The following is a 13,206-nucleotide window of genomic DNA, read 5'->3' as shown; positions in this document are numbered from 1 at the left end:
GAGGGAACACAAGCAGGGGGAGTGGGAGAGGAAGAAGCAGGCTCATTGCATAAGAGCCTGATGTGGGGCTCGATCCCATAACGCCAGGATCACGCCCTGAGCCGAAGGCAGATGCTTAACCGCTGTGCCACCCAGGCGCCCCCAGTATACTGTATTATATACTCCCACTGCTGGTAGTATCTCACATCCCATTAACATGAGTGCCTTTTACTACTTAAAAGTTTTTGTTTTCATATCATAAAAGTAAATGTGCTGATTTAAGCCAGTTCGGAAAGTGGGGGAAACCAGGATGGAGTTGTGGGGGGAGAGAAGGGGAGGCGAATAAGCCATTGTCCATCACTATTAATATAGCCACACATTGGGGCACCTGGGTGGCTCAGTCGGTTAAGCGTCTGCCTTCCGCTCAGGTCATGATCCCGGGATCCTGGGATCGAGTCCTGCGTCAGCCTCCCTGCTCGGCGGGGAGCCTGTTTCTCCCTCTCCTCCCTGCTCGTGTTCTCTGTCTCTCTCAAATACCTAAATAAAATCTTTAAAAAATATGCATTTAGCCATATGTAATTTTCCTCCTACAGTGAAACTTTGTAGTCCTACTGTGTACACCATTTCTGTCTTGTTTTAAAAACAAAATTATAAGCATTTTAATGTTATTAAAATTCTTTGTAACTGTCATTTTAGAAATCAGATTTCTATTTCTGAATTGAAACAAGGATGTAAAATCAAAGCAAAGCCACAAGATCTAATTTTTGTTCACCATGTGCCAAATCTTAAGTCACAGCTTTGTGTTTTCCAAACGGAAGTCCTCATTTTTTAAAGCTTTGCCCAAGAGAAATGCATCTTAAAGTGAATCTCCTGGGGTGCCTGGGTAGTGCAGTCATTAAGCATCTGCCTTTGGCTCAGGGCGTGATCCCGGCATTCCGGGATCAAGTCCCACATCAGGCTCCTCCGCTGGGAGACTGCTTCTTCCTCTCCCACTCCCCTGCTGTGTTCCCTCTCTTGCTGGCTGTCTCTCTGTCACATAAATAAATAAAATCTTTAAAAAAAAAAATAAAGTGAATCCCCTTAAAATGGACACCAGAATTTCATTGTAAATGGCGACAAAAAGACTCGGTTGAGATTTTGTCTTGAAAAGGGCGATTTAAAGTTATGAGAATGTTTTTTGACTTATATGTAGTGAAATTAAAATTGTAAATGTAATTTTGCGTTAATTCTTCAGAGAAAAGAATTAGTCCAATTTTGAACTAATTTACTGATGGAATTTTTCTGGCAAAATTACATAATAACACTATATACCATTCTTCATTTCACATTTGACTCTAGCAGGATTGTAAAGTGGATCATTTTTGCAAAAATATTAGAGGGTTTCTTTAAGTTTTTTTCAAGGGCCTCTTCTATTCAACCGATGTTTATGTATTTATTTTTAAAGATATTATTTATTTATTTGTCAGAAAGAGCACGCACACAAGCAAGGGGAGCGGCAGGCAGCGGGAGAAGCAGGCTCCCTGCTGAGCAAGGAGCCCAACGTGGGGCTCGATCACAACCTGAGCCACAGGCAGCCACTTAACCCACTGAGCCATCCAGGCACCCCTTTTCTTGTCTTTTAAAATGAGAAGGACCTACAGGGTTTATGTGTTAACTTTCTAATAACCGGTAGAGTTTACTATTCATGACCTCACAGGCCTGGTCCCCCGCAGCTTAGTTAGGATTGTAAACTTGAATCCCTGTGGCTGTTTATTATACTTTTCCTTAAGTTTCTTTCATGCAAGTAGGTATCCAGTTTGAGAAATAATTCTGTTGGAATTTGCAGCTTGATTTACCCTTAATGTGTATTTGTCCCATAGAGTCCTTCTATGACACATTCCACACCTCGGCCGACATGATGTATTTCTGCCAAATGCTGTCAGCTGTGGAGACTATCAATGCAGCAATCGGTGTCACTAAGTCACCACTGATGCCTTGTTTTATCCAGGTACGGAACAACTGACCTCAGATCTCATCATTTAGTAGGTACGCCACAATTTGCTGGGAAGTGGCAATGAGTAAAAATCTCTTATCTCAAAAAAAAAAATAGCGTTGTTTTATCTGAAAAAGGAGGTAAACTTTAAGCCCAGGGGTATTTTCCAAAGTAGACTTCTGCCATTTCAGGTCTGGTTTGTTTGTTTATAACATCATCATGAAATCACAGTTATAAAAAGGGCTTTAGAACTAGGGAAACTTGATTCTCAAGCAGGAGCAGAAAAACTTACCCACAATCTTCTCAGGTAGAGTTGTGCTTGGTCTCCTCCCAACTTGGGTAGGTGAAGGCAATGCAATCCTAGGAGCTCTTTTCACTTTGGACTTTCTTCTGTATATGAAGGGGACTCTCTTGACTGGTGTGGGGATTCTTCCCTCCCTTGATACATCTATGTTGTTTCCTAATATTTGGAAGATTGCTATCAGGAATGGGGCATCAAAGTCTTTTAACTTCCTTGCCCTATTTCCTAACTGTGATTACATAATATTAACCCCCCCCGGGGGGGGGCAACAGGTGCTTGCTGGTTGGTCTCTCCTGGAGTCCTGTTTCTATAGTTCTACCTTTTTCTGGTACACCAGCCCTGGCATTCTGATAGAGTGTTAATACAATAGCCTTGTTACTCCTGGGTTTTCTGTTCTTGGAGAGAGGCTGTTCTGTTCATTTTAAAAAATAAAAGAGGGTAGTGAGGGAGCCACTAATTTGGAATAATATTTTTTTGTATGTCAAGGAGTAGTTCAGATAAGCATGAGGCTAGAATTTCTAGGGTACGATGGAAGGGAGGGGTTCAGCATCCTCACATCACGCGCGGCTCCAGGGAGTGCCGTTCATGGAGAATGCAGCGTGAGCAGAGCCTCCTGGAGTCGGGCATGCGCCAACATGACTGCAGCTCAGAAGCGTAACACGGAGTATGAAACAAGTATAGCACAGTGTGTTTCAGAAAGTTGAAAAACAAGGCAAAGTGAAACAGCATGCTATTTCGAAGTATGTACATGAGCAGGAAACCCATAGAGAAGCAGTGGAGTAATTAACACAAGGTAGTAGTTACATGTGGGCGGCTGCCGCACTGGTGAGGTTCTGGTTCCTAACTTGGGTTATGCAGACATGTGTTCTCGTGGCAGCACTCTTTACACTGTGTTTGAATGTGTGTGAGTGCTTTTTGAAAATATACTATTTGTGTTGATCTGTTCACACACATATACACAGTCTACTCAGAAAAACTGGTTTGGGTACTTACTTTAACTTGTTCCAAAATTGGAACAGAGGCTTAAACTAGCTGAGCTCAGTCTTTCATTTCTTTTCCTCCTTTTTAAAAAGATTTTATGATTTTTTAATGTTTTAAAGTAATCTCTACCCCCAGTGTGAGGCTTGAACTCATGACCCCGAGATCAAGAGTCACACGCTCCACTGACTGAGTCAGCCAGGTGCCCCTCAGTCTTTTTCTTTTTACCCTGAATTTAGTGGGACTAGGTTTCAGGTAACACATTTATATAGTTTTTGTAGAATATATTTTTAAGCTTTTTCCTTTCTTTTGGGTTCTTTTAATAGCTTTGTGGGAGAAACTTCATTTTGTTTATCATCTTTGGCACCATGGAAGAAATGCAGAACAAAGCTGTGGTTTTCTTTGTGTTTTATTCGTGGAGTGCAATCGAAATTTTCAGGTGGGTAGAAATGCCAGCATGGTGGTTTGAATGCATCTCTCTCTGGAGCAGCTCTCTTCTGGAGGAAGTTTTAGTCAGAGTCTCGTTTGGTTTGAGATTAAGTTTCCGTGTGTGGAGAGCTCTGTCTGCATCTGTGTGCTCTGCAAAGGTGAGGCATGTTTTTTTTTAAAGCATTCATTGGATCATAGTACCGGCCTGGGCACTGGGGAGCAGAGGGAGTCGAAAGGTGGAGAGATGTGAAAAACCCATCTTACCATTCAGGATCTTGCTGTCTTGTTGGAAAGAGGACTCATCCACGTGGAAGAATTTAGAAAGGGACATGGGATTGAAGGAGTAGTCAGGCTGGATGGAACTAGTGAAGAACAACCTTCTAGAAGGAATGATAGAAATAAAGCTTCTCCTACAAGATTACTAAAGTTTGAATCAACCTCTTATCTGATTCTGCCATTCTCAATTGTCAACAGAAGAAATATCTTAAAAAAAAAAAAAGATCCAATTAAAGTAGAGGTACTCTTCTCTACCAGACCACCCATACTCCATCTCTTTTTTGGTCAGGTGGAGCAGGGGTTTTGCAAATTGACTCCTCACCTCTAGGTTTGGACATATTTTAGCAAAGTTAATAGCTGAAAGGGAGAAGAGGCAGTAGTAGCCCTAGATTGTGTCTTTTATTTTTTTTAAGATTTTATTTATTTGACAGAGACAGATAGCGAGAGAAGGAACACAAGCACGGGGTAGTTGGAGAAGCAGCAGCAGGTTGGAGAGGGAGAAGCAGACCCCTGCTGAGCAGGGAGCCTGATGCGGGGCTCAATCCCAGGACACCGGGATCATGACCCGAGCTGAAGGCAGACGCTTAACGACTGAGCCACCCAGGCGCCCCTAGATTGTGTCTTAACCGTGGTCTGAATCCCTTAGTATTTGGTGTACCCTCTAATCTACCAACACAAAGGTGAAAAGAGATTATAAGTACTTAATATTAACTCTGTGTGGGAAGAAAAATTTCTTTTTTGTGTTACCTCTTTTTATTTTTATTTATTTTTTTTTTTTAAAGATTTTATTTATTTGACAGAGATAGAGACAGCCAGCGGGAGAGGGAACACAAGCAGGGGGAGTGGGAGAGGAAGAAGCAGGCTCATTGCGGAGGAGCCTGACGTGGGGCTCGATCCCATAACGCCGGGATCACGCCCTGAGCCGAAGGCAGACGCTCAACCGCTGTGCCACTCAGGCGCCCCGTGTTACCTCTTTTTAAATAGAGTATATCTGATTCTAGATTAGGGATCTTTTGTATACTTTAATTTTGAATTTTGTTTTGTTTTGTTTTTGAAATCTAGAGCAGGGGAAGGACAGAGGGAGAGGGAGAGTGAATCTTAAGCAGGCTCCATGCCCAGCATGAAGCCTAAGCAGGGCTTGATCTCATGACCCTGAGATCATGACCTGAGCTGAGATCAAGAGTCAGACACTTAACCAACTGAACCACACAGGTGCCGTTTACTTTGATAACATTCATTTTTCCGGAGAGAAATTGTCCAGGTGTGTGTCATCCTTACCTACTTAGAACATAGATTAGAATTAGTAATAAAGGCAAAGAGCTTTTGAGCATTCATTTCATATACTGAACTGTTCCAAAGAGGGTTCCTGTAGGACCTAAACTTAGTCTACCACCAAAGAGAGTTCACAGCCATTGAAAATTGGGGGAAGAGTGTGATGGGAGTTTGTGGGTAGATAGCCCAGGATTATAATTCTGTTCTGAAGAATTATAGAAGCCACGTATGGCTAATTGTGAAATTCTTCTTCTTGAATGATGTTCTACAGTTGCATTCAGGACCTGAAGTGGCTTTTTACATCCTAATTCCTTATTTTTGATAGGTACCCCTTCTACATGCTTTCCTGCCTTGACATGGATTGGAAGGTGCTCACATGGCTTCGTTACACTCTGTGGATTCCCTTGTATCCTCTGGGATGTTTGGCAGAAGGTACTTTCAAGAACGCTAGGTTTTATAAGCTTAGTTCCAAGGAATAGCTAAGCTGATAGGCCAAAGCTTGCTTCCTTCCTCTGCCAGCCTTAGTCTGATATACAGGTGTTAGACCTAAGAATTTCTTTCTAGTGGCTTCCTTCCATAATACTGCTGATACCCAGACTATTCCAGGGAAGTACCTTGTTTTTGTAAGGTTTGGAAGCTGGGCGTTCATGTACTGTATGCTTCCTATTTATATGGTATTTAGAATTTTCCAAAGCAGGTTCATATCAATGACTTCATTTTATTCTTACAGACATGTAGTGAGTGAGTCAAGTAGGGATTTTTCTCTCCATTTTATAAAATAGAAAACTAAAGCTCAGTGCTGTCAAAATGAATGTTTCCCCTTTCATCTTGTTGTCAGCTTGGAGGCTCATCGCTTCTAAAAACTAGGGGGAGAAATGAAATAGGCATGAGCCCTCTGTACTAAGGGGAAGGAAGCATTTTCAGCACACCCAGAATTGACACCGTGGGGGGCTAGAAGCTTCTCTCAGTAGATAGCACTGTATTTCATTTGCTTCTGACAGGTTCTTGTTTCTACTTTCAGCTGTCTCAGTGATCCAGTCCATTCCACTATTCAACGAAACAGGAAGATTCAGTTTCACATTGCCATATCCAGTGAAAATCAAAGTTAGATTTTCCTTTTTTCTTCAGATTTATCTTATAATGTTATTTTTAGGTAAGTATTGGCTCTGTAATAGAGTTTTTCCTATCACTTCTTAGAGGGTAGAGTTAAATGATTCAAAGTTTTCAAAGCCTTTACTAGGATTTTTATTTCCAGAAGAGTAGTATAGAATTAGAGAAACATTATTTTGTATAACAGATCCTCGAGGAGAAAATGCCATGTATTTCTTCCAAATCAACAGTGGTTGAATGATTTTTTGGCGTGCTCTTGGTCACTGGGAATTCACCATAAGCTATTTCATGTTTAAAACAATGTAAGAGGCTCTTTTAAAGTAGAAGCAGCAGCACATTTTAATTTTACTAATTTCAGTGACACATTCCTTATCCAAAATTTACAGAGGTGATAATACCACTGGCAGCAAGGAAGGATGAAGGCAGTCAAGGCCTCTGAGCAGCCAAGAGCTGTCATAAAGCTTCTACCTAATAATAGGAAAGTCCCCTCACCCCACTCCTCGTGTAAAACCAGCTTATATATTAGTTTATATAAAATCACAAATCTTTTCCTTAATTCATGAAATCTAAGAACTAAAAGAAATAAACCTAATTATTGCAAATATAAGAGATTTAAAAGCCTTCCTAATCATTAGGACTGTTTACTTTAGATAAAGTTCTAATACTTTTTTTTAAAAAAGATTTTATTTATTTGGCAGAGAGAGAGAGCACAAGCAGGGGGAGGAGCAAAGGGAGAGGGAGAAGCAGGCGCCAACACAGGGAGGATCCCAGGACCTGGGATCATGACCTGAGCCGAGGGCAGATGCTTAACCAACTGAGCTACCCAGGCGTCCCAGTTCTAATGCATTTTTTTTTTTAAGATTTTATTTATTTATTTATTTGACAGAGATAGAGACAGCCAGTGAGAGAGGGAACACAAGCAGGGGGAGTGGGAGAGGAAGAAGCAGGCTCACAGCAGAGGAGCCTGATGTGGGGGCTCGATCCCATAACGCCGGGATCACGCCCTGAGCCGAAGGCAGACGCTCAACCGCTGTGCCACCCAGGCGCCCCTCTAATGCATTTTAATATAATTTACATATTTCTCTCTGTTTTAGTTCACAAAAATCTTAAGGTGGCCCTAAATAAGTATGATTGTCTGGTCTTCTAGCAACAGGATATGACAACAGATGGTATATTAGTTATCTATTGCTGTGTAACAAGTCACCCCAAAACTTAGTAGCTTAAGACATAAATGTTTATTATCTCACATGGCTTCTGAGGGTCAGAGGCAGCCTAGCTGGGTAGCTCAGAGTCCCTCCTGAGGTTTCAGGCAGGCTGTCAGCCCGGCGGGGGCTGCAGTTTCTGCAGTCTTGACTGGGGCTGGAGAATCTGCTCCAGACTCACTCATGTAACTCTGAACAGGAGGCTTCAGCTTCTTGCCACAGTACTTCTCCATGTGGCTGCTCAGGACATGGCTTCCCCAGAGCAAGTGGTTTGAGAGCCAGAAGCCATACTCTTTTTTTGCCTTAAAAAAAAAAAAAATGCATCTATAAGGACGCCTGGGTGGCTCAGTCATTAAGTATCTGCCTTTGGCTCAGTCATGATCCCAGGGTCCTGGAATCAAGTCCCCACATCAGGCTCCTTGCTCAGCGTGGAGTCTGCTTCTCCCTCTGCCTGATGCTCCCCCTGCTTATGTGCTCTGACAAATAAATAAAATCTTTTAAAAAAGTATCTTTTTTATAGAAATATATTTGACATATAACATTGTGTAAATTTAAGGTACACATTATTTTGATTTAATTCATAAATTGTAATATGATTACCATTGTAGACATGACTCCCACCTTTATCAGGTCCCCACTGCCTTTTATCACCTAATCTCAGAAGTGACATACCATCACTTTTGCTGTATTCTGTTGGTTACACAGACCAACCTGGTACAGTATGGGAGGGGATACACAAGGGTATGATACCAGGAGGGAGGACCATTAGGGACCATCTGGGAGACTAACTACCTCAGTGAGAGGAAGACCACGAAAAGTAAATCCAAGAAGCCACAAAGCTCAGTTCATTTAGCATCGGGGGACAAGAGAGCAGCCCCCTTAGGAGCCCCTCAGGGTACCAGCACATGGCAGAAGAACAGTTACATATTGCACATTATGGGTATAGATCATTTGCCAAAGGTTTTTTTTTTTTTTTTTTTGTCAGAGGTTACATTTTATTCAATTTCTCCTTCCTTTCTATTTCAGAAAGGGTATAATTTATTTCAGAAAGATTTCTAACCAAAATATGTTAAAATGTTTGGCCCTTGAAGGGAGTATGCTTCAATTTGGAAAATGCACTTGTTAAAAGAGTTCTTTACCTCTCTTACTGGATAAAGCTAGTGTTACTGCAACCAGGCTCCATAAGGTGTGCATAGTCAATGTGTTAAAAGAGGAATAAATATTGGGAAGATACTTAAAATATCTTACTAGAAAAGTTAGAAGGGTATAAGTATTTTAATGTGCTTTAACCCTAGTGGCTTTTCTTCATGTTATGTTGTTGTGCACTCTAATTTACAAAATTTTTACTCATATTTAGTTTGCCTACAATGTAGTTTTTATTCTTTAGAATGAAATCTTAAATTTGTGTAATTTAGAAGCAGTACTACACCCAGTTACGTTTGCACATAGATCAAAGTGCTTTTGTAAACATACATTCTCCCATATTAAGCCTGTAAAATAGGTGTTTTTAACCTTCTTGTACAATGAGGAAACTGAGGTAAGGCTAAGCCACAGAACTAGTTAGTGGTCAAGTAGGACTTAAAGTTTTTTCTAATGCTGAAATCCTGCATTTTCTAATTTACTTCCTAGTTTAGGGGTGAAGTTTATGGATGTCTGCAACTTAGTGAAATACATCAAAAATGAGATGGGAGGGGCGCCTGGCTGGCGCAGTCTTTAAGCGTCTGCCTTCGGCTCAGGGCGTGATCCCAGTGTTCTGGGATCGAGCCCCACATCAGGCTCCTCTGCTAGGAGCCTGCCTCTTCCTCTCCCACTCCCCCTGCTTGTGTTCCCTTTCTCACTGGCTCTCTCTCAAATAAATAAATAAAATCTTTTTTAAAAAAAAAAAAAGAGAGATGGGAGGGAACAGGTGACAAAGTGAATATAATAAAAATTTAAGTTTAGATTTAAGTGTTGGTTTACTGTACAGTATTTTACTTTTTGTGTGTTTGAAAATTCTCAGAATATAGGAGGAAAAACCCCAGGAAACCCACTGGGAAAAAAGCGAGTGGTCTCTAGTGCATTGATGAGAACTTGGTCAGAGTTGTAATTCTCGAGCACCCTGCAGTAAGCACAGTGACGTGGGGTAGGACAAGCAGCCATCTAGAGACTGTCCCGTCCCAGGAGCTTCTGATTATGAACAGAGACAAAGATACCCTTTTCTCACTGGCTTTTTTCTTTTTCAGGGTTGTACATAAATTTCCGTCACCTTTATAAACAGCGCAGGCGGCGCTATGGACAAAAAAAGAAAAAGGTCCACTAAGATTTAGATGACTTCTTGCCAGTTTGAGCCTAATCTATAATTCTTACAGTTTTACCTTCTTGTACTGATGTAAAAGTTTTTTTAAAGTTACATGATTAAATTCTCAGTGAGGCTCTTATTCCGTGTCCCCCAGTAACATTCCCGAATTTACCGTATTATCTTAGTATAGTCCTTGCATGACATGGATTCCTGATATCTGATGACAGGTTTATTCTGCTGTATTCCATTAATGACAGCAAAATACTCAGCCCTACCCCCACGCATTCCTTGTCTGGTTGCTGTCACGCGGGCCAGAGATACTGCTTCCGTGCCCTGACCCTACCCGGTACTGGCCATTCTTATAGCTGGTATTCGTTCATTTCAGCTGTTGCTCCGGGGAATAGAGCACTGTTGCCTCTCTAGGAGGATGTGAAAGTGATTCAGGCAGGACCTTAAGCATTCTGTGCCCAAGGGGTTACTTGTCAAGTTGGGTGGCACTGATAAAACATTTCTGAGTCTGAGTGGGGCTAGAGGACACATATTACCTGAGCGTCTTTTGGCCTCTACCACCACCTATCATGACAGTGCTTACCTGTGTGTGCACTGGGGAGGCACAGAATGATCTGGGAGAAACCAGTCAGAACCGTGGAACACCATGATCACTTACTTCATTCCTAGCTAAATCAGAACGGTCTTCAACACTAAAGAAAGATGAAACGTTAGTTTAGAAAACCGTGAGATTATACGAGTTCCAAACCCAGATGGCTACAGGTGTCAGAAGGGTCAAACCAGCAGTGAGACAGCTGCTGGCTGTGCAGCCTGTGGCAACCAGGAAGCGGACGAAACGCGCCCGCACACCAGTCCTTGCCCGTACATAAAATGGCTCTCTTCTTCCTCTGCGCTGGCTTGTAAACCTTTCAGAGTGACTGGTGGAACTGACCTCAGAAACGCCTGCCTTTGTTCTGTTGTTGTTTCACTGGTCTGCTCTCGGAGAGGGAAAACAGAGTGAGAAATTTGGCTGGAGAAGCTTAACAAAGCTTCCTGGCGAGAAACCCACCCACAGAGGAACTGAGAAAAATGCAGACATTGTAAAGTTTGGCCATTGTCAAAAATATCATTGTTTCCTCTAAAACATTCCAAGTTAACCAAGTAAAAGATGTGTTAGAAGTAATGTTTGTATAAAATAATTTAAGAGCATGGTAGTTCTTTCTGTTCTGCCATTCCTATTGTTCTTGGGGGAGAGGGGACTCCGTGAGTTATGCTGTTTCTCTGAGCCTGACACGGAAACTTGGTTTGACCCAAAAACATCGGATTAGCATAGGCTGGCTGATTTTTTTTTTTTTTTTTTACAAGTTCATTGCACTGAAGGGTATCTTGCTTGTCTGTAACTTCTGTCAACACTTGTTTGTGTTAACTTTTGATGTTTTCACCTGACTTTCTGTTTATTTGGACAGATCAGCTTTGCAGTATATGCTGCATCTTTGTGGCAGAAGCCTGTATTCTTAGTGATTGTTATAAACTCCTTTATTGCTATCTGAGAAAGCAAAACATTGTGTATTTCTATTAAACATTTACAATCAAAATCCTAACAGCTTGTGTTTAAAGATCATTTTAGTCTGATAGGTTTTCAGGTTGTTGATGATAAAGTCCTTTGTTCAGACAAAATATTATACAGCGTGGTGATATGTTAAATTCCGCATGTGAAAATGGTTGCTTGGGGTGAAGCCTGCGGGAGGAATAACCTCAGGAAGTCCACAGAGCAATGTGAAAAGCATTGATGACAGAAAGCTTGGAGAAGTTACATGACTTGCCTAATGTCATGAAGTTAGCGAATGAATTGGTACCATAACTGACGACAGTGATCTGTCAGAATCCACTTGGGTGGAACCTGGCTTAGGCAGAGACCTAACCAGTGTTCAGAAACAAGGAAGTTCACATAGAACCCTAGGAACTCTCTGGATTTATGAATCTGTGCCACTTAGGAAGTTGAAATTACACTCAGGTGATAGGACAGACTGAAAGGCGAACACCCATTAGTTTCCCAGTGAATCCATTTTATAGAAAATAAAGTATTTTATTTCCATTAAAAAAAAACCCCAAAAACAAAACTTGAAGTGGGAATCATTTTATACACTTATGGTTGCTGTTTAAAAGTCTGTATCCCAAGACATACTAAAAGCACCAAAGGGTTACCATCAAGTTTTTGCCCAAGTTCTAAGGAGAGTTCTGAAACTTAATTGTGTTGGGTTTGTATTTAGCAAATCCCACACAGTTTGGGCTGCTTGTTCCAAGGACAGAAGCTGGAAAATGTCCTTACGGTTGGGAGAGGAGAAGAGAGAAGGTGCCTTTCTGGAAGCCAGAGAACCCTCGCTGATTAGGTTTCCTGAGGAAATGGGGAGAGCTCTGCGCTCATCAGTCCTTTAAGTTTCTCAGGAGATGTGCCCATCGTGGGAGCAACAGTGGTTTTTTTGGGCTTAAAGACTCAGCCCCCGAAAACTAAGGTCAAAGCCCAAGCAGCCAAACACCCTTCAGAACCCTCCTCAGATTCTAGCAGAGTCCCTGAAACCCGCAAGTGCTGCTTCCGAGGCAGCCGCAGGGAGGTCTCCAGGTGGCTCTTGCACAGGTGAACAAATTGGAGTTTTTACATTAATCATTTTCACCTGAAATGAAAAAAGCAGGAAGGCTCCCAAAGTCAGCTTCACATTCTCTCAGTGCTGCTCCCGGAGAAGTCTGTGTGCAAAGGCGTGATGTTGTGCTCGTAGCCGGCATACTCGGAGGTGCCGGTGCTGGCCAGCTTGAGCTGCTGGGCAGCGTGGGTCAGCTGGAAGGCGGCGTCCGGATGCGCTGTGTCGGGCAGCAGCGTGCATTCCCTTTCCAGCATGTCCGCCACCCCTTTGAGCAGGTCCAGGAAACCAAATGCCAGGGCAGCTTTTCGTAAACGGTTTAGCTCCTGAAACGATTAAAAAAAACCACAAAAAACTCACCAATGTTCCTGAAATGCATTTCCCTTGTCACATACTTTCTAAGTGCTCAACTTAGAATACATTTTTCTTGATCCCCGAACTTAAGTGAGCATTTTGACGGGAGAACAGATGCTTGTACGGAGATGCCAGGAACAAGAAAGTGTGATGACATGACAAGAGAGTTCCTCTACAGGTGATCAGAAAGCCGGCTGACTGAAACACAGGTGGTCATCACCACAGCTGATGAGCGCTTACACCAAACACGATGAGACACTCTGCACACATCATTTCATTCACCCCTAACTCTCAGGAGGACTTTCCTGTTACTCAGGTATGAAAAAGGCTAGCCCCGAACTTCAGAGAGCTCTGAACCCTCCGGTGCCTCCTCTCTGACTGCGCCTCAAAAAGAACAACAGTGAACACGTTTGGAGGCTCTGCAGGATTCA

The 13,206-nt window shown here is 42.2% G+C and overlaps 2 protein-coding genes across 4 annotated transcripts in view; one reads left to right on the top strand and one right to left on the bottom strand.

Annotated features, from left to right (window-relative positions):
- HACD3 (3-hydroxyacyl-CoA dehydratase 3) overlaps positions 1-11,386 on the top strand; it is a 39,274-nt gene extending 27,888 nt beyond the window's left edge. The window contains exons 7-11 of the mRNA XM_002914254.4: positions 1,839-1,966; positions 3,557-3,669; positions 5,533-5,639; positions 6,229-6,360; positions 9,742-11,386. Of these exons, the coding sequence (XP_002914300.1) occupies positions 1,839-1,966; positions 3,557-3,669; positions 5,533-5,639; positions 6,229-6,360; positions 9,742-9,818 (557 nt within the window). The 3' untranslated portion in view covers positions 9,819-11,386. The remainder of the gene's footprint in view (positions 1-1,838; positions 1,967-3,556; positions 3,670-5,532; positions 5,640-6,228; positions 6,361-9,741) is intronic.
- Positions 10,389-13,206, bottom strand: part of INTS14 (integrator complex subunit 14) — a 31,132-nt gene continuing 28,314 nt past the window's right edge. For 2 of the 3 annotated variants that reach the window (XM_019794145.2, XM_034660805.1), the window contains exon 12: positions 11,128-12,747. In XM_019794145.2, coding sequence (XP_019649704.1) covers positions 12,496-12,747 — 252 coding nt within the window. In that variant the 3' untranslated portion in view covers positions 11,128-12,495. Of the gene's footprint in view, positions 10,499-11,127; positions 12,748-13,206 lie in introns of those variants that run through there. The other variant, XM_034660806.1, reaches the window with a different exon arrangement.

Source organism: Ailuropoda melanoleuca, chromosome 5 (genome assembly GCF_002007445.2).
Source record: "Ailuropoda melanoleuca isolate Jingjing chromosome 5, ASM200744v2, whole genome shotgun sequence".
In the NCBI taxonomy this organism is placed as follows: domain Eukaryota; kingdom Metazoa; phylum Chordata; class Mammalia; order Carnivora; family Ursidae; genus Ailuropoda; species Ailuropoda melanoleuca.
Note: the sequence above shows the minus strand (reverse complement) of the source record. Positions and strands in the feature narration are given on the sequence as shown.